Here is a 19,527-nt window from a genome sequence, read left to right on the forward strand (position 1 = left end):
TTTGAATCAGGACAATTATGCATTGTATTTCAAATAAATCACTCCAACTAAATAAAGGAAAAATAAATAACAGCAAGATTTTTACAAATATAGCCATTTTATTAATGACTTGGAAAAAAAGTTTAACAACACAAGGAATACATGCATGCAGGGTATGTATGAGCTATTGTCCTCCTTGTTCGTACTCACAAGACACATTTCTTACAGTTGGATACTGAATTACAGCTGTGACGCAATTAAATCAATTGATGTATATGCTTGTTTACACACACATCAAAAAAGACATTTTCTCCTATGTGTATGAAATGAAAACTAACTTAGTGTTTTATCATCTGTATTTCCTTAACATGTCACCTGTAAGCCTAATCTTTTGTTGGGGCAATCTTTTGTTAAATAACACATCAAATCCATATTCATAATAATAAAAAATATTTTAAGAACAAATGTCGATACAATTTTAAATCTAATGTAGTACTGCACGGACAAAAAATATTGTCATTTACTCCCAGTACAGGAAAACAACCATAGAATCTGTGTTTTATAAAATATGAATGTCTTTAGGAACAGTTTCAAACTAACATTTTAACTTCAAATGTAATTTTTGCAACCATCCAAAACACTGATATCTCACTTCATTTGATAGGAACTCGTACTGCCAACAGCTAATTAATACACAAGGAACAGATATAAAAATGATAGTTACTAAATGGCTATAGTTACAGATTATTGGACCTCGCTATGTTTCCCGATCTGGCAGCTGATCTGTTTTAACAGCAACACTTACTGAGCTTTCTCTACACATGGTGATTAAAAAATGAAATTCAGGAAACTCTCAACGTACAGTAAACTTGGTAGGATAACGTTCTTATTCTACAATAGAAATAAAATAAAAACTACTGCCCTGTTAAAAAGGGGAGAACATGGTCAAAAGAGAGAGCACTGAAACGAAGCGGCGCCGGCTCAGTTTTTCCCTCTCTTGGACTTACGAGTGGTCGGCTTGCCGCCCTTCGCCCCCTTTTTCGCTGCGGGCCCTTTTGTAGGTTCAGGCTCAGGCTCAGGCTCAGGCTCAGGCTGCCTTTTGTTTGCCGGCTTTTTAACCGCCGGCTCCTTAGGAGAAGACTCTTCAGGCTTAGATCGTCTGGACCTCGTTGTCTCCTTCGTGACTACCGCCTCCTCAGGGGACGAATCTCTGGACGCGGGTCGTTTGGCCCCCCGTTTGGCCAGCTTTTTAACCGCTGGTGTTTTGGGCTTTGTTGCAGGAGCTCCTCTCTTGACGGGCGTGGCTTTAACTGGCGTCTGGGTTTCTTTCTTAGGGGGTGCTGGTTTCTTCCCTCGTCTCTTGGCTGAAGACACCGCTTTCTTGGCCGGAGACTTCTTGGCGAGGGTCCGTCCCCTGCCCTTAGCTTTTGACAGGCTGGGGCTCCGAGATTTCTTGGCCGGTGGGGGGCGGCGAGCCTTGGGTGGAGGCCTCTTTGGACTTTTTCTACTAGTAATTTGAACAGGGAGATGTTAGTTCAGTAGGAGCATAATTATCAACACATCACTTGTAGATGAAAGGTTATTGGAAAACAGTCTCAATTAAAGACGTAGCGCTCGCACACTGACCCCAAATCCACCAATGTATCAAGATGAACAGCATTTCAATGTCAGTTAGGTCATTGACAGACTTTACAAAAATAATAATCGTCCATAAAAAAGGTCAATATCATGTATTTACGCACTACTGACGATCTGAAACAAGAATATATGATTAAATAGGAAAATATTTATTGGAAATTATTATATGTATTATAATTGTTATGGTATAGCTTGGCAACGGTCAATCTAACCATAAATTCATTCGCATATGTGTACAAATATTTAGCTTTAATAGAATTTCTGTTTTCTTTCGTGCTTAAATGTAATATAGTTTTGTTTCATATTACTTACATCATTTCAAATACATTTTTGTGATACAGTCTTGTCTCTGTAATTCAACTTTTTAGCGTACTGTGGTCTTAATCGTGTACAACTTGAAAACGTGGCTGGAATTGAAGAGTTTTCCTTTTAAATCGATTTGTGATTTGGAGTCAGTGTGCAGATAACACTCGTTTGGTGGTCATTTGAAATGTTGGGAAACTGCCTGCAGACTACAATCCTGTGTAAAGGATACAAAGTGTAGAGATTTGTACACCCACTTCTTCTGTACGGGAGCTTCATCCTCAGACTCCTCCTTCTCTTCCTCCTCCTCCTCCTCTTCCTCGTCCGAAGAATCGGCCGCCCGCCTCCGTTTGGGTGCGGGGCTTTTCTCCGTAGGCTTGTTGAACTTGTCTGGGTACAGGATGGTAGGGCTGAAGAGGAAGATACAAATATATTTAAGACAGTATATGGATAATAATATCATCTCTGTAGGCCAGTGCTTCTCAAAGTGTGGTCCGCGGACCACTGGTGGTCCGTGAGTATATTGGTAACATTTCACATTTGAAATAAATACATTTAAGTTTTCCGCACTCTCGCGGGAATATCTCCGCAATGGAGCGAGCTTTCAATTGCATGATATAGCCCAGCGCAACACCTTCATCACACATGTTGCTACTTGTTTGTACCATTTTCAGGCGATTTGTAATCTGTTCTAGAAAAACAATGTGTTTTTGGATATTTGTGGAGTTAGGTGGTCCGCGAGTGCAAAAAAAAAAGAAAAAGTTTTAACAACATGTTTATTTATTGACTTTTCATTCCTGTATAATCATTTTGCGCAAAGATGGCGCTGTTTGTCAGAGCACTTTCATGAAGAACAGCTCCAACGCCTGTGTGTATGGGAACGCCTCTGGTGCTGGTCCATTAACTGCCAGTGTTTCCCACAGATCTGAAATATACTTGGGGGGGGGTTGAGGTGACGTGCAACAACATTAACATTAACCTTTCTGTTGGTCGCTTGTTAGCAGACCCTTCACGCGATGGCAGAGCGAACAGGTACATGCAGGGTCCATAATGATAGCCCTATAGTTTAAATCTACTGCCCACACATGAACATATGGACATGGGTTACTATTTAAAAAAATACATGTATTTATAAATGTATTTAGGAACCTATCCATGTGATTTTTAGTGGGGGTCGACCTCAAATCCTCTAGGGGGGTCCGGGGGCATGCCCCCCCGGTAAGATTTTATTTTTTATTTTGGAGTTAAATGCATCAATCTGGTGCATTTTGAGGGGGAAAATAAAGAGACTAGATCTATGGAAACACCTATATTTAACAGAACTGTATACATTTCAATAATCATAAAATCATGGCCATGACCAATAAAATACCATTTCCAATATGAAAAAAACACTGAAACTTGTTTATTAATTAATTTTTTTAGTTCATTTATAGTTGTGAGTGTGTCTGTGCTCCTGAATCAGCCTCTCCTGTCTCCCTCCTCTCCCCCCTCTCCCCCCTCTCCATCCTCTCCCCCTGCTCCTCTTTGAGGCAGCAGCAAAGACTAGTTTTCTCTCAACAAGTTTTAAAAGTGTATCTTACCTTTTTTCACCTAGTTAACTTTTTATTTATTTATTCATGCATATTTGACTAATCACATTACATTTCATTTAGCTGACGCTTTTATCCAAAGCGACTTATAATGACCGATTACAGGGACATTCTCCCTGGAGTAACTAAGGGCTAAGTGCCTTACTCAAGGGCACACTAGTGGTGGTGTTCCTGGCGGGATTTGAACTCACAGCCTTCCGATCTTCAGCCCACCTCACTATCCATTAGACCAATCACTACCCTCTCAAATGGAAATATGTGTTTACATAAATGGTGACCACTCCGTTTGAGACCCACTGAGAACTTAGACTAAGTTAACTATCTAAACACTCAGAGAGTCCTTTACCTCACCTGAGCTGAGGTTATCCCGAGCTTGAATGACACACAGAGACCAATCAAGGGCTTTGATTTATGATCTGTATGACAGTGGCCATGTCGGCAGGCCACATCATGTGGACAGCCAGTCACCCTGTGTGAGGCAGGCCACTTAACAGGCCAGAAGGAGGCGAGATCAGGGCAAGGGAGCGAGGGATCATTGTCCACAAGTTAATCGATCGCAGATGGCGTCGTGGTCAGAGACAAGAATTTACACTTTTTGACTATGTTCCATCTGGATTTACTCTGACACTGAAACATCTTTATTGATTCTGACACTTCTTCATCCAACTCACAGATGTGACCTTGCTTTGATAAAAGAAATTATTCATATAACCCTTTTAGAAGTTAAGTTATAGTCCTTTGTTTTGGGCATGTCCTTTTCGAGCCTGAAACCTGAAAAACAGGCTTGGGGCTTAAGAGGTTAAGCGTGCCATGCCGGCCCATTTTTGGTTGCGTTTCCACTAGACGTAGTTCCGACTAGCGGGTACTTTTTCACAGTTTTCTTGCTCTCCAAAATCGAGGTTCTTTCCGGGCCAACAACCGGGCTGAGTATGCTAAACTAGTGAGAGAATCGCTGGCAACATATTTGACCGTGATTTTAATTGTAATACACGTTTCAAAATGATGCCGAAGTAACTACATACTGATACCGGTTAGTAAAAACCATGAATTAATGCTTTGACAAGTCTGCAGACAGACGGCAGGCGAAAAACCTTTTAAAATGCGTGTTTTCTAAATGGAGCTTGGCTAAGCTAACGTTGTATATGCTCCGTCCACACTCACAACAACGGCCTATACAGACATAAATAAACCAGCGACTGTATTCGCCATGACACAGGCAGTCTGTGGTTTGTACTTGTTTAACTTTTGTCTAGTTTTTGAATAGATATGAGGAGCTGTGAGCTCTGAGTGCTAAGAGCTAATGTTGTTTTTGTGTTTCGCATTGAAGATGACGTCACGGCTCCGCCTACACTGCGTTACTATAGTTACTACCCCAGTTCCTAAACTGTAATGGAAACGCAGCATAAAGTGAGCCTGGCCTAACGAGGCCTAGCCATACCGTACTAAGCCGAGCGAGGCCCTGCAGTGGAAAAGCGCCATAGTAGTAGCATAATGCAGACTAGGGCAGCCTATTCCTTTAAAAGAGAGAGGGGGGATACGCGTGTGGCGCATGCATGTATAGAGCGAGCAAGAGAGAAGTTGAGCGGGTGTAGCTTCTGGATGATAATGGGAGTAGCAGCATTATAACAAAATCGCAAATATAAACAACGGCCTCACAAGAACATTGAATGTTGGATTTCATTTACCGATCTGGCAGACACCCACTACACGGGGCGGAAGTAGGTTATATAAATATCCCCATAATTCCAAAAGTACAAGTAAGAACAGCCAAAGTTGTTAAGTCAAGGAAGGATTCTGAAACACTCAACACTGAGACTGAGGGACACCAAAACCACAATTGTTGAGTTTAAACTATGAGACAAAACGATTGCATAAACGAACCCCCCCTTTTTTTCGGGAGTCATTGACATACCTGGGGTAGAAAGGGAACGAGAGCCGGTAAGTCCCCGTGAAGCCGTGACCGGTGATCTGCTCCATCCAGCCGAGGACTTTACACTTCGTCAGGGTCCTCCTCAGACTGGCCACTAAAGAAAAGAGTTCCCTTTTAGTGAAACCATTTTGGATGCGGAAACCTTGTGATCAAACACTAATCGTGCCAAATGTGTAGATTTCATGTGACGTACAAAACAAGAATTTAAATTGACAGTGTGGGTCTAACAGTTTGTTTTATCTCAGTATATTATTTCAAATGTACAGTCCTGTTTAGTGTTAGACAGTCTCACCTAACTGGTACTCCTTTCTGTCCTTGTTAGCGTCCACCAGGTATTTGCGTAGAGTGGTGGTGCTGCAGGTTTTAGGCTCGTTCATGGCTGTGACGGCGGCTGCGATGGCATCCTCAAAGTTGTTGCCCTTTGGCAGGACCTGGTTACGCTTTAGCTGGATGGTCAGAAAAAAAAACTTTTTAGATGACATAACTTTGTCTTCACCAAAATTCTAGCTTCCGTGTGATCTGCTACAAGTTATCGGCCAACTTTAATCACCACAGCAAAGGGAGGCATTCATGTTGTCACCTGCTCGTTTATGACAAATGAATAAAACTGTGTAAAGGGTAAGTGGGGTTTTACCTGGAAGGTCCCAGAGGCTCCTTTCCCAGTGATCTGCTCCAGTATCCCTTTCTCTACCGCCTTCACCAGCGCTGTCTTCAGGAGGTCCGGCCTAGAAGCAAACAACACTCAGTGAATAATTAACTCAATCAATTATTTCAGTTTATAAAAAACCTCACTTTCGCTTTTGAGTTTAAACAGAACACAGCCACTCAATGAAGTGTGTGGCTGTGTTCTGTTTTAACTTTAAGTCTGGAACTTTTAGTGAGCATCAATGATTTTATGTTTGTAGTGCTAAAAACATTGATCAAACACTTTTTGGACTGTTACTCGATACCATTAAGGATGGATTTATATACTGTTATCAAGGTTAATATTCAACATTTGCAGGTTAAGGCTTTCCAAATGCAAAAGGTCTTCCATCTACTCCATTTCACATAATACAGTTCAATAGTTTTGGATTGGATTACATTTGGAAACTTTGTTTGAGTTAAAAAAATCAAATAACAGTCGAATCATCAGTAGACACGATGCAGCCCTGATAGTCTGCAGAGTTACATACGAACACATTCAACAGGAGGAAATGCTCCGTACCGGTTCTTGACATTTAAGTCGGGGAAGTGCTGCTCCAGGTATTTCTTGATCAGGAGGTAGGAGGCCTCTTTGGGCTCACAGAGCCGAGTGATGATGAGATGCAGAGCGTCTCCCAGAGCCTCCGTCTTCAGAGGAGCATTCTGAAACACCATGCAGGGGCAACCATTACCACCAAAACCATCCCAGTCTGACAGGGAAACATGCAGACAGGACACTGTCCTCACTGCCCCATTATCATTAGGATTAGATCTATCAGATATTTTACTGTTATCTGCTACTTTCTATATCAAATTGGACTCCAATTAGTTATCAATGAGGTCTTCCCAGCACCTCAAAAGCTCCCTAATCACAACACGTTTTATCACGGAGGAACAATTAACTATTTCCAGGGAACCACCTGGATGTGGATGCTCTCTGCAGAATTAGAAACATAACTATTATACATCATCCTCATTTCTAACCCCTGCTGAAACATACCTTAGAGGAGGCGGTCTGCTTCCCGATGGTGAAGGTTCCTGACAGGCCTTTACCTTTGAGCTGTGCATGAAACAGATACAAAAATACATGTGTTAGACATGACAATTACAAAACACAAGTTAGTTTTCTCCTAAAGGTTTGATTGATTTACATGGGGCTCAAGTAAGAGAGCCATACGCACCATTAAAGTACTTTGAAAGGAGAGTGGAATTGGCTTTTTACCTTTAAAACTACAAATATGCCAACACGGGTCCAGGTAAATGGTTAAACATTGTGTATGTGTATAGTTTGCTATAACTCAATATACTTTTCCTTTGTTCCAGCTTACAACCAACTGTAGTAATTGAACCCAGCATTAAATCCACGTAGGGGTGGGACAGTATAGGATTTGATCATGGATCATGATAAAAACAAGTAAGTTGGTCAAGTTTTAATTTGGGGATTATTGTGAATATATCCTCATGAGGGTTTTGAAAAAGCAGTCAATTGTTTTTATCATGGTAGTGAATTGAAAATAATAACCGGATTTAAAAAGACAGAACTATCATGTTCAGGCCAACGCAATGTTGCATTTATTTTTGCAGCCTTAAGATTGACTATTATCCCATTAAAGTTTCATTTCCCCCCATACAAATATGTGTTTCTTTTACAACATTAGTTTAGTACAATTTAAAAAGTTGTATGCATATTTTGAAGGGTATAGGGAAAATGTTGTGTATGGCATTATTTGGCCAACATAACTTTGAACATTTTCACATGGTCCCAATGCTACATAGTGCCTTATTTTTAGGTTAGTAACACTGAAATAAAGTCTGTTCACATCTACAACATCCCAATAGTATGTGTGGGAGCTGAACCTGGATGCTATCAGGCTATAGGTTAACATTAGCAGCTCTATCTTGCTCTTTAGTGGATTTGAGATAGTTTACAATCCAAGAAAACCAGTCAAACTCGATATCCTGGATAGCCACCGAGTTTAGAATGAAAATTATGGTTCAGTTGTATTTCAAGTGTCTAATTAATGTTCCAGGAGGGAAAAAAATGATTTTGGTAATGTCTATGTTTAAACTGCATGCTTTAGCTATGTATCTATATTATTAAAATACTAATTAAACCTAATACCCCCTGATAACATTCTTTACCTGTTTGATGGTGCCCTTTTCCAAATGTTTCTTCATTGCTTTCTTGACGAGAAACTTCTTCTTGTGAATGTCCATCTCGGGGTATTTCTTCAGAATATATTTCATGAAGGACTGGTATGAAACACCGGACTTGTCATTACAGCACTGTAAAGAAAGAGGACAAGATATCACAAAGGTTGTCGTTAAACAAAAAGAGAAAAAACGAACGAAAAGGTGATTTAAGGAGTTCGTACACACCGTGATCGCTTCGATGAGGATATCATTCACTTTGTTCTGAGTGCCTGCATAGTTGGTAACAGGAAGCTTTTTGCTGGCAGTGACGCTAGCCCACGCAGGAATGGTCCGTTTCACTTTCTTGCTTTTCCCTTTCTTGTACTTGTAGCCATCCTTCAACCTGCCACCAAAAAAGATGAGGAGCAAGACACGAGGTCAGTGAAGAGGTTCCTTCTTTTAGAAGCGATATTTCACTGTGATCGTTACCACCCTTATCTTTATCACATCCTCACCTTAGTAGGAGAACATAGCAGTGTGTTGCACACTGTCCAGCCGCGCAGTCCTTGCATTTGTCCCTTTGTCACCGACGGAAAAGACAAAATGAAGTTTGAGAACATCTGTCTGAATGATCACCATGGTAATTTGACCCTACATGAACCGCTAGTCTAGTGTACTACGTGCACAAGAGTAAATGTTTGCTTTGTCGAGGTCTGGGAGAAGAAAGGGAGGAGAAGTTGGGGGGTATTGTTATTAAATGTTGTTTATACTTTATCACCTACATTTGGAGTTTTACCCCCCCCTGCCAATTGTTGACTTTAAATATCTAAGTATTTCTTTATGAGAAATAGTCAAAAGAACATCTATCCATAATGGTTTAGATGAGCTATTTGATAATCTAAAATTAAACTGAAAACTTTTTCTGAACATTCTGAACTTTTTTGTGTGAATAAGACGGCAAATAAAACATGTTTTAAGCAGCATTCTGCATGTAGCTGTTGTTTTAGATTTCATATGTGGACTGAGCTGGAATCAAATCGCCAGACTTTCATGACCCTTGCGCCCTCTCCTCCTGAACTCCTCCGAGACTGCGGACAAAGGGACGGCTACATCTGTCTGGAATGTTTCTCATGAATGTGGCTGTGACAGGTCACATCCTTTGGGAATGCAACACTACTGTTATCCAGGAGAGGTAAGGATCATGTAAACAGATAAAAGTGCTATCAGAGTGAAATATCGCAGCGTTCAGAGTTACACTAGCTCTCTGGTGAAACTCACTCTTTCTTATCCGTCTCTTCTCCTCCTCCCTTCTCTGCCGTGGCTCCTTCAGCCTCCTCTCCATTCTCTGTGGGCTCCTTGTCCCCCGCCGCCTCGCCATCCGTCACCTGGTCGGGCGTAGCTGAGGGTGCAGCCTGCTCATCTTCATTGGAGGGAGACTCCTCTGAGGACGCTTCAGGCTCTGAGGAGGAGGAAACCATTGAAATTTAGCAAAAGAAAAACCCAACAAATGCTGTTTTTTTTAAATGTAGTTGACTGATTATTCCACTACGTAAACATCCTCCCATTTAGTTTGTTCTCCTTCAGGAATTAATAATGAAAAATGTCATTCACCTCTATCAAGAAAAGCCATTACAGCAGCATTTTTGAATGGCAAAGTCAGTTAAATATGTATAAGTAATATGTAAATGGTTTTATAAATACCTGTTAACATCCACAAATAAATGTTAGCAACTTGTTTTGGTTGAAAACTGTTTTGTGTGCACATAAATGTATTTCGTTATAAAAAATGCACTTAAAGGACCTTGAATGCTTATGCCACTGATCAGGTTGATGCAAAATAATTAGTTTTTTCGGCATGTGATTTTCCTTGTTTTGACTGATTTACATACTGTTGTGAACTACTTGGACTTGTTATTACTGATAGACCATTATCTGTTGTAGTTAAGCCATGAAGGGCCAGCTAGCTGTAGTGGTAAGTAGATATTTAAAGGGGCACACATAGTCTTTTGTAAAAGTTCATTGTAAAAGTAAAAAGTTAGTTATTTTTGATTACATACATTCAAATAATTATGGCTGTTATTTATGACGTAAAAATGTGGTGTAAAACATAAATAATAGTATTTGAAACAATAAATAGGGATTAATCACTTTTGTGTTAATGTCAGATGGACTATTAATAAATGCAAAACAAATACCTGTGTTTCATAAAGTCATTAGGTGTGTCACATTAAATCACTACTCCCGTGATTCCCAATATCTTTTACGAAAATGCAATATCTCACAAATACACAACTAATGCTTATTTGAAATACAATATTAATTGATATTTCTCCTTATTATTTATAACTCCCTTATTTGATTCCTGCTGCTTGTCAAACATACAAATGTTTCTCTAATATATTGTTTTAACCTGCTGTAATTAAACTCTGCATGTAAGCCCCAAACATATTGCATTGTTTGATTCTGACACTTCTCAGGTCCAGAAACGTTGGCATAAACCAACTTTGCATGCCTACTCATGAGCTGAACACTGGACTGCCAGTTAATTTTGTGTCAGTGATGACGGTGCGTTCACGGGTCTTTAGTTCAGGTGATGGACGACCCCAGCCTCACCTTCCTCTGCTGCAGCGGAGGGGGCCTTCTCCGCGGTTGAAGACGCTGCTGCTCGGCGTATCGGCATCACACCAGCTTTGCCTGGGTGAGGAAAATAAAAATGTATCCACAAACCAGGAGGACAGCTCATTAGCACAGTTTTTTTTAGACTCATTCTGTGTACGTGCGTGTATAAACATGGCGACACTGCCAAACCCACTTCATTCATTGAGGCCCATTATCATTAAAACAGAAGAAAAAGCGCCAGTGTGTTTTCACAAAATGCAGCCACTTCAAGACATGCACTGCTGTCCAGCTTATCCTCCAGCCTATGCCGATATATTTCAAACATTTTTCACGTGAGCCAGAAATGTTAGGGCAATTTCGCCATTTTGTCCGTTTGGTATACACAGAGTAATGGCGTCGCACAAAGCAGATAAAATTCATTTCAGTTGCATGGGGGGAAAAACACCGGCCTACGCTTTTCTCCAGCTTCGCATCCGTGCAAACACACATTGAGCTAGTAACGTACCATAACGCGAATACAACTTACCTTTTACTAGTGGAGAAAAAGTGTGTTACTTTGAAGAAAATTCTGCACGATCCTTTATTTAGATTTCCGTTTATGAACCCCGCCCCAAAGACCGTTGGTCACGCAGCGTCACGTCGAAGGATCCCTACTGTCATGGCCGCCGTCATTAACAGTTTACATTTATTGTACTTTTTCACCGAGGCTAGCTAGTAAACCAACGTTTTTATCTTTTAAAGTATTTCTATAAACATTACAATCGAAGTAATACTTCCATATTTTGAGTCGATTCCACATGTTCTACCGTACAGGTCAATATAATTCGAGCACACTTTGAATTTAATCAAGATAAATCAATTATTAACGTAGTGTATTAAAGACTACAGCTCTCATGTTTTCGATAGTAGTGCATGGCAAAGACTCATGGGAGATGTAGTCATCTAAAAACAAAAAGTGAAAACGACTAGGAACGCAGCTCTTATGAATACCAGTAGGCTATTGGTCACACATTAATCGTAAAACAGACATTTAAACATTAGAAAAATCCTGTCATCTTTGTGGAAAGTTTTAAATTAAGCCCTTAATGAAAAAACCAAGAAAATTATCGCTTAACAAATACTTCAATGTTCTTAATACCCTGATCATTATTTGTAGTTTAAATTTGGACCATAATGTAATTATTATGTTCACGTTTAACTTATCAACCAATTATTTCACAACTACTGGATTATTGTTATTTTTTGAAAATTGTGAAAGATGGCTGTCACATCGTCCTAAATTGACTTCATAATATTTCTTTTTTTTATCCTTATAGCACAAAAACAGAGTAGCAGCAATTAATTACAATTGTGAAGCTGGAACTTTGTGCTACTTGGTCAGTTTCGGTCACCATTCACTGTGGGTACCTTAAAATGCTTTTTGTGTGACCCAAAAAAAGTAAACTACTGTAAAGACACTTCTCCAGAGACCGGTCAGGACAGATTTGGTGATCAGATAACCATGTAACTACTCGCTTATCATGAATATACATGCTACTCAACTGGGTCTACACAAAATATAGTCAGAACTGTGAGCAAATGTGAGCCAGAATTAAGTGCCACAAGTATTTTAAAGCTCTGGCAATGATAGAGAGGTAACATATTTAAATAACAATTTATGCTTTAAAGGATCAGGTGAACAAATCAGTGCCTGGAGCTGCTCTGAAACATCCTTCAGCTTCTTCTGAGGACCGGCTGTCCAAAAAGGGAAAAACTGAAAATACACAGATTCATTTGTATCAGAGGGACTAAAAGAAACAAATATAGCAACATATATTTTGACACCAACAATCAAAAGAACAAATCATGACAATCACTTTTTAAATACCTTTTTTGTCTTTAATGTATTTACAAGTTTTATCTGCTCTGTAGTTTGAAGTATTACAAGCATTTCACGTTGAACGACCCTGGCCATTTGCTTTTTAATGTTGCCTTTTTTGCTCGTTTCATTTGAATGTGTCCGGTTTGTTCGTCTGCGTTTGTTTTGAAAGTTCTGTGGACAGACCTGCATCGCTTCTTGAATGCATACCTCTAACCTGTCATGAGGCTTATGTATATCAACTTAGAGCAAGCCAAGGCTGAGGGAAACACTTTCTGCCTGTTAGGAGAAGACTTGGACCTGGAAATGTCAAACACGGACAACGTTAATAGTTTCTGTGCATCCACTCTTCTTTATCTCTGCTTCCCCTTCATCCCAAAATAACTTTGTTTACCCTGTTTTAAACCAAACAGTGTGGAATCCAGGGAGGCTATTTATTTCACAATTATTATTTTGTTATTATAATTAATTATATTGTTATTTCTGTTGTTCTCATTTGTGAGCATCTGCAAATGTTAAATAACTTTCATATTTGCAGTCCTTAAAAAAATAATAAATTAAAGAGTCCGGAACCTATGTATCTTTTAAGTCTCTTCTTAAAAAGTAACAAAACAAACGTAAGTTAAAATTTAAAACAAAAATATTTTCTATTTATAATACAGGTATTTAGTGCTTCAGCTGTTGGAATCCAAACTCAAAATGGCGGCATGTTTCAGAACTGTACCGCAGAAAAAAATTCCAGCCGTAAAACATGTTGTCCTGCCCATACACCCATTTTGAAAGTTTGTTTGTTCTGCTGTAAGTATGCAGTTCTTCTACGCCCTGCCCCACCCTCCCCCCGGGTGTGTCCCTCGTCAATTATCTTCCGACTCCTCCTCCGCTTCCCGCAGCCAGGTGAAGAAGGCCGTAACAGACTTGAGGGCCACTCCCTTCCCCTCCTGCTCGGCAGGGTCTTTGCTCGTCTCCCACTTGTAGAAAGCGTCCTCCGAGATGACGTCCTCGTCATACAGACAGTCAAAGAACATCCGGAGGAGGTCTGCAACACAAAGAGACCAGCGGTGTTAACTTTGTCAGCTACTTGTCTTAGTTTTGTGCAAATGTGATTTTTTGTTCATAATATTAAACCTCATCTCGATTGTTTTTTTTAAGTTGAAGAAGTTTTATTAAAAGTCGGTCCATTTTTGAGAAGATTGAAAAAAGAAAAAAAAAATGTGTCAATGAATTCAACTGAGTTTTGCAGTAACCCCCTCTGAACATCTATTACATTCATTCAAAAGTTCCAGTGGAGGCATCCTGCTGGTGCAGATGCTCCCCTCTGAGGTGATGCCCTCTGGAGGAGAACTGTTTCACATCTCAGAGCTTTAAAAGAAATACATTTTTACATTACATTGCATTTAGCTGACGCTTTTATCCAAAGCGACTTACAATAAGTGCGTTCGACCAACTTGAAGAAAACGGAATCATATAAGTACATCAGGTTTCATAGAGCTAAAACATTTCAAGTGCTACTCAACTGGCTTTAGATAAGCCAGCCCTTTATTAGTATATAAGTGCTTTGTTAATAGTTCTATCGCTCGAAGTGGAGTCGAGTCGACATTTCCCTGAAGGTTTTTTACTTGTACCCTCTAAGGTAAATGTTTTCGTTTGGATTGTGATTTACTCTATAATTATTAATGCACATTTATTGTACTCTGTTACTGCTTTGAGCTTTAGTATTTATGGTACTTTGTGTATATTAGCATGTCATTATTAAAATGCTGGCTTTAGTGAATACTGTGCCGTCTGTCCAATGCTGTAAGCTCTCTGAGGATAGTTCCTAATGTTTGTTGTAGTGGAAATACAGTAGACATGCGGACATCCATTTACTGGTCATGATCGGTACTATGATTGGTTTAACAAATATAAAAACCAGGTATGAACACTAATGTGGTTTGGGATTATTATGCATATATATGTTTTAGTTTTTTAAATTTCATTTAAAAAAGGTGTAATAACATTTTAGCTCAGGAAAAACTTGATATGGTTTGACGCAACTTAAAAAGTAAAGACTATACATTTGATTTATTATGTGTATTTGAATGTTATAACTTGAAAAACGACAAAAAAAACTAAACTGAAGGAATATAAATCTTAGTTTCCTCCTCCCACCTCCTCCTGATGAAGCTGAGACGCAGCACTTACTTGGAGGCTGATCGAGTGCGACGATCAGCATCTGAAGTGCATAAAGTGCTTGCAGCTGTCGCTCAGTGTCTGAGTTAAGGTACTTGAGTAATACAGGCAATCTCCTCTGGATGATGGCCGTGTCCACTCGACAGTTGGTGTTATCATCTGTTCGGTGAAGCGAGAGGCAGAGTGAGCGCACGTTTGGCACAGAGTAAATATTGCAATCAGCGGCGCCATTTAAAAAAATTAGACGAGTCTCTCCTCTAGGTGGTGGAGTGCTTACCTTTCACTGCTGCCTTACACACAGCTGTCATCAGAGCCCTCAGAAAGGGGGACGAGCTCATCTGAGAGTCATCTAGGTTTGCCTGGGGGAGAAAGACAAAACACACACATACAGTTTCACATGGCTTTGAAAACTGCCTATGAAAAGGTTCAGTGTCAGAGTTGTCATTGATAATCAGAATTCCTTTATTAGTCACTCAGCCGGGAAATGTACAACATTACAGCAAAAGTGACATAGCAGATAATAACTAGCTAGCTTGTTAAATATAGAGACAAAGCACATACTGATAAAAGGACCACCCCTCTGAATTAAGGCACACAGCTTACAAGGTTTAATGTTTTTCTTTGCCACTTCTCTTACCTCTACCCAGTCAAAGATCTGCTCGTCGCTGGCCATGTCCTCCAGGAGGAGTCTCTCCAGCTGCTGACTCAGCTCCTCAGGAGAGTAGATCCTTCCGGACAGAGCCGTCTCCGGACTCGAGCCGTCCGACAGAACAAACTGGAGTTTCTGTATTAAGACGAGAGGACATCAGTATGATGGGAAAGTGCCAAAACGGGAGTATAATGTGGTGACTTATTGGGATTCAATACGATTAAGAAAACTGTAAAGTGGAAAAAGTGAATGAAATGTTATTTGAACATTGAAAAAGAAATATCAGAAGACAGGAATAAGGAGAAACAATTTCAAATATATGAGGCACATTTGATGAAGCTCTGTAGATAGAGTGGAGCCACACACATCTAATCATCCAACATCCAAGGAAACACTCAGTACCATCTTAAGCAATATTATGTCATGACAACTGTTTAGCAGCACATTTTTGTTGTTTCATGTCTTCCTGTGATTCCTTAATTAAATGTATTTATTATTGATTATATTTGTATGTATTCATTATTTTGTTCATTATAATATTGTATTTAATTTTTTTTTAAATATATTTATTTTTTGAAAGATATGAAACTTTGTAACTCCCAGTCACTCAGTAAAATACAATTATACAAAAACCAACCTGTTGTGAGATGAAAGCCTGGACGTCCTCCCCCTCTGGTAGGAAGTCGGTCCAGTTGAGGCCAGATTCCCTCCACAAAGAACCCACAGTCCTATGGCTCTGTGGAGACCAAAGAGACAACATCGCACATCTGTTCTCTGAAACAACTTATTTCTGTCTGGTGTCCAGGACAGGCCGAAAGCCAAATGTGCCAAAACAGGCCACAAATCCAAACGGCAAAATAACTTGTTGAATAATACCCAGAAGTCCATTCCATAATGAAAGCAGGTAACATCATTACAAAATTGAAAATAAAGTGTTGCTTACCATTTGTTTGCATAGTATGTGCAGTATTTCAGAAATTAAGATCCCAGCTCTTCCCACAGGAAGCAAAGGCTTGCTTAATTCACTGGGAACAGACCAAGACCACAGATTACATGCAACCCTCCCTTTCACTCATACAGGAGAATGGCGAAGTTAAATCTCACATTAGGACACTCACACTTAATACATTATACTGTGCAACTCTAAGTTCCTGTTCAAACTTAAAATGTCTCCAAAACAGGACTAAACACGTATCTCGGAAATGAGCACAGGAAACCATAACATAAGCTAGAAAAAAGTAAAGTATCAACTAAGTAATTTTGTTCATTATGAAAATATTGATCAGATGTCCTGTGACGATAAACAAAGTAAAAAAATATTAGCTACTTCCTCCACCAACCCTGTGCACATTGAGCCAAGTGGTCACATTTTATCCATGGCAAATGCACCACATTTAAGTTAATTTGTATTATATGTTCTCATTTAGTTTTGGAGTAAATGACTAACCTAAAGAGCCCTCTCATAGAGAAGCCCCCCTCCTTCAGCACGGGGCTGAGCAGCTCGGCCAGGTAAAGCCAGATGTGGGGAATGTCGATGGCCATGTCGTCCGCCTGCTCCAGCATGTCCGCAAAGCTACAACAAAAAGACACACTGGATCTTTATATTAAGAACTATATTACTGTTCCTGTACTCTGGAAAGAGACAACTGGAATTGCACATGCATTGTAAGTATAACTACAAATTAAACACAAAGCTGCTAAAATACACATTTGATTATATTTGAGAACCTATAATATGTTGATTTATATTCAAATTCATTTAAAATTATGTCAGATACACGCTTTTAAGTTTTACAGAGCTGTAAACTGATTTACAGTATCAAAACAACAGCTAACCTTCAATGGTGTTTTCTTTTAAGTTTACAGAGTACACTAAAGAAATGAAATAGGGTTTTCCCCTTTTGTGTCCCATTGATATAGATTAGCAACATGTTTGACCTACATGTCCAACATGACCTACATAACCCTTCAATACGGACGTTTCCTATCAATGTGTTTCTACTGGAAAACCACCATCAAGTGGTTTTCCAGTAGAAACACATTGAAACAGATTTCTCTAAAAGAATAATAAAACGTGGCCAAATTCATCTCCGACCTATTTTCAGTTTCTATATATCTTTAGTTACTCAGGGAAAGCAACACAGCCAGTGACAGATCCCAGGGGAACACCTTTAGTGAAAACATTTCAATGCAAGATTTTACTTTTCTTTTATGGTAGACTTTCAGCAAAACACTGAACAGGTCTGACAATCTCCTGGTAGAAAGTTGCGGACAAACAATACAGACAAAATTCGAGTTTTAATTGGTGACGATGGATACTTTGAACAAAATCAAAAACAAGCAAGAAGTGCTTGTTGGCAGGATACAGAACAGAAAGCCCTAAAGGCTGCAAGAGATGTCAATGAAGTCTGATGAAGCTGACGGGAAGTGAGACTGAAAGTAAATTAAGATCATTTAGGAAGACAGTAACACAATAACAAAAGAGGCTTTCTGGAGAGTTAATGATCAAGCCTTGTTCACATTATGTTCTTGATTGAGATGTGGAGTACATTCAGAGCAGGTGAACTGACCCTTTGTGGAACTGGGCTCTGGGCAGGATGCCGCGCTGCAGCAGCTGGAAGAGGAGCTGGCCCATGTGGTCCCGGGTTATCTGACTGCGCTCCAGTGTGGACTCCACCCCGATGCGCACAAACACGTGCAGCTGAGAGCTCAGGTCCAGCTCGTCTACACACTGCACAGCCTCCTGGGGACACAAGGGAATGGGATTCAGAATGAGTGTTACTGGTAGGGATGCTCCGATCGATATCGGCCGCCGATCGATATCGGCCGATACTCACTCTCTGCCGATCGATCGGTGCTCTCTAAAAATGCCGATCGCGAGAGCCTATCACGTGACGTAAAATGATGACGTAAAATACATGAGACTTTTCTCTGTGCGCGGCATACAACAAGCTCGCCAAAATGGCTTCACCAGTCTGGCAGTATTTTAAGGTGTCCGAAAAAGACAGTAAAATAGCGGTGTGCAACGTGTGTGAAGCAGAAATCCTGCAGCTCCACCCGCTGTGACGGACCGGTGAGCGGAGCAACACACACACACTAAGAGTTAGACCTAACATACTTAGCTGTTTTATCTACCTCTGGAACTAGCTAAACTAGTTATACATATATTTATTCTTCACTGTCGGGTCACTCATTACTGGATCAGTGAGCTGCATGAGATACTGACAGGCTGTCAGGAGAGAGAGAGAGGGGGAGAGAGCTTATAAAGTTAATGTAAACTTGAATAATGTACTTCATTTGAATGTAATAATTATGTTGGTTGTTGTTTGTGGAAGCGCCAGTGAATGAGTCCCATTAACTGAGTCCCATTAACTGAGTTGTAAACATCACTTTAAATGGACGATCCCCATAGGCCCCGCCCACTCGATCGGATCGGCCGATACTGATTCCGGCGATCGGCCCCAAAATTGGCGATCGGAGCATCCCTAATTACTGGTAAGAGAAGGGAGACTGAAACACAACATGCTTTTGAATTCTGTTAGTTATTGTTGCAGGCTCAGTGATAAAGAAGAAACAATCATTGATTTCTCATTAACATCCTTCTAAGCACCAAGTTTGTTAACTTACATTCAAACATGGCACCTACTAAACAGGGATCTAATGTTGGACCTATCTTCTTGTGAATGTCGGTACCTTGTAGTCATTTATGTGCAGGAACTCGTCGATGATGGACTTGGACTTCCTCTCGATCTCCTCCTCAGAGAGAGCAGGTCTGTCTGAAGTCGGGACCACTGGCTCAGCTTTCACTGTTGATCGGAAAAAAACGACAATAAAAACAGTGTCTGTCTTGCCCCTTTCACACCAACGCGGTTCCAGAGCCAGTTCGGAGCTAGAGCCCGATAAGCACAGTTTTTTTCTGTTCACACCACAGCGAAAACCGGTTCTTACCGAGCTCCAAAAAATGGTCGGCCTA

General features: G+C 40.2%; 2 protein-coding genes across 15 annotated transcripts in view; both read right to left on the reverse strand.

Annotated features, from left to right (window-relative positions):
• Positions 1-78: 78 nt before the first annotated feature.
• hp1bp3 (heterochromatin protein 1, binding protein 3) lies at positions 79-11,544 on the reverse strand. 2 transcript variants are annotated; one of them, XM_034200995.1, is made up of 13 exons: positions 11,405-11,544; positions 10,873-10,953; positions 9,538-9,718; positions 8,775-8,837; positions 8,506-8,662; positions 8,269-8,412; positions 7,127-7,186; positions 6,650-6,789; positions 6,077-6,167; positions 5,735-5,888; positions 5,425-5,536; positions 2,178-2,330; positions 79-1,486 (listed from the first exon to the last, which is right to left on the reverse strand). In XM_034200995.1, exons 2-13 carry the CDS (start codon positions 10,937-10,939, stop codon positions 961-963), a joined length of 1,848 nt encoding a protein of 615 aa, XP_034056886.1. In that variant the 5' UTR covers positions 10,940-10,953; positions 11,405-11,544; the 3' UTR covers positions 79-960. The 2 variants fall into 2 exon arrangements, with proteins under 2 accessions (XP_034056886.1, XP_034056888.1); XM_034200997.1 differs by lacking the exon at positions 8,775-8,837.
• Positions 11,545-12,732: 1,188 nt separating this feature from the next.
• The window catches only part of LOC117536210 (eukaryotic translation initiation factor 4 gamma 3-like), a 55,027-nt gene continuing 48,232 nt past the window's right edge, over positions 12,733-19,527 (reverse strand). For all 13 annotated transcript variants that reach the window (XM_034200988.1, XM_034200981.1, XM_034200987.1 and 10 more), the window contains 9 exons: positions 19,248-19,360; positions 18,125-18,297; positions 17,002-17,127; positions 16,498-16,579; positions 16,192-16,290; positions 15,543-15,689; positions 15,183-15,264; positions 14,918-15,064; positions 12,733-13,772 (listed from right to left, as the gene is read on the reverse strand). In XM_034200988.1, coding sequence (XP_034056879.1) covers positions 13,591-13,772; positions 14,918-15,064; positions 15,183-15,264; positions 15,543-15,689; positions 16,192-16,290; positions 16,498-16,579; positions 17,002-17,127; positions 18,125-18,297; positions 19,248-19,360 — 1,151 coding nt within the window. In that variant the 3' untranslated portion in view covers positions 12,733-13,590. The remainder of the gene's footprint in view (positions 13,773-14,917; positions 15,065-15,182; positions 15,265-15,542; positions 15,690-16,191; positions 16,291-16,497; positions 16,580-17,001; positions 17,128-18,124; positions 18,298-19,247; positions 19,361-19,527) is intronic.

Source organism: Gymnodraco acuticeps, unplaced genomic scaffold (assembly GCF_902827175.1).
Source record: "Gymnodraco acuticeps unplaced genomic scaffold, fGymAcu1.1, whole genome shotgun sequence".
NCBI lineage: Eukaryota > Metazoa > Chordata > Actinopteri > Perciformes > Bathydraconidae > Gymnodraco > Gymnodraco acuticeps.

Coding starts and splice junctions, on each gene's coding strand:
- hp1bp3 (XM_034200995.1), bottom strand. CDS start 10,939: ATGCCGATACGCCGAGCAGCAGCGTCTTCAACCGCGGAGAAGGCCCCC. Junction 7,187..8,268: donor AAAAGGGCACCATCAAACAG/GTAAAGAATGTT, acceptor TTTCATGCACAG/CTCAAAGGTAAAGGCCTGTC. Junction 6,790..7,126: donor AGCAGACCGCCTCCTCTAAG/GTATGTTTCAGC, acceptor ATGGTGTTTCAG/AATGCTCCTCTGAAGACGGA.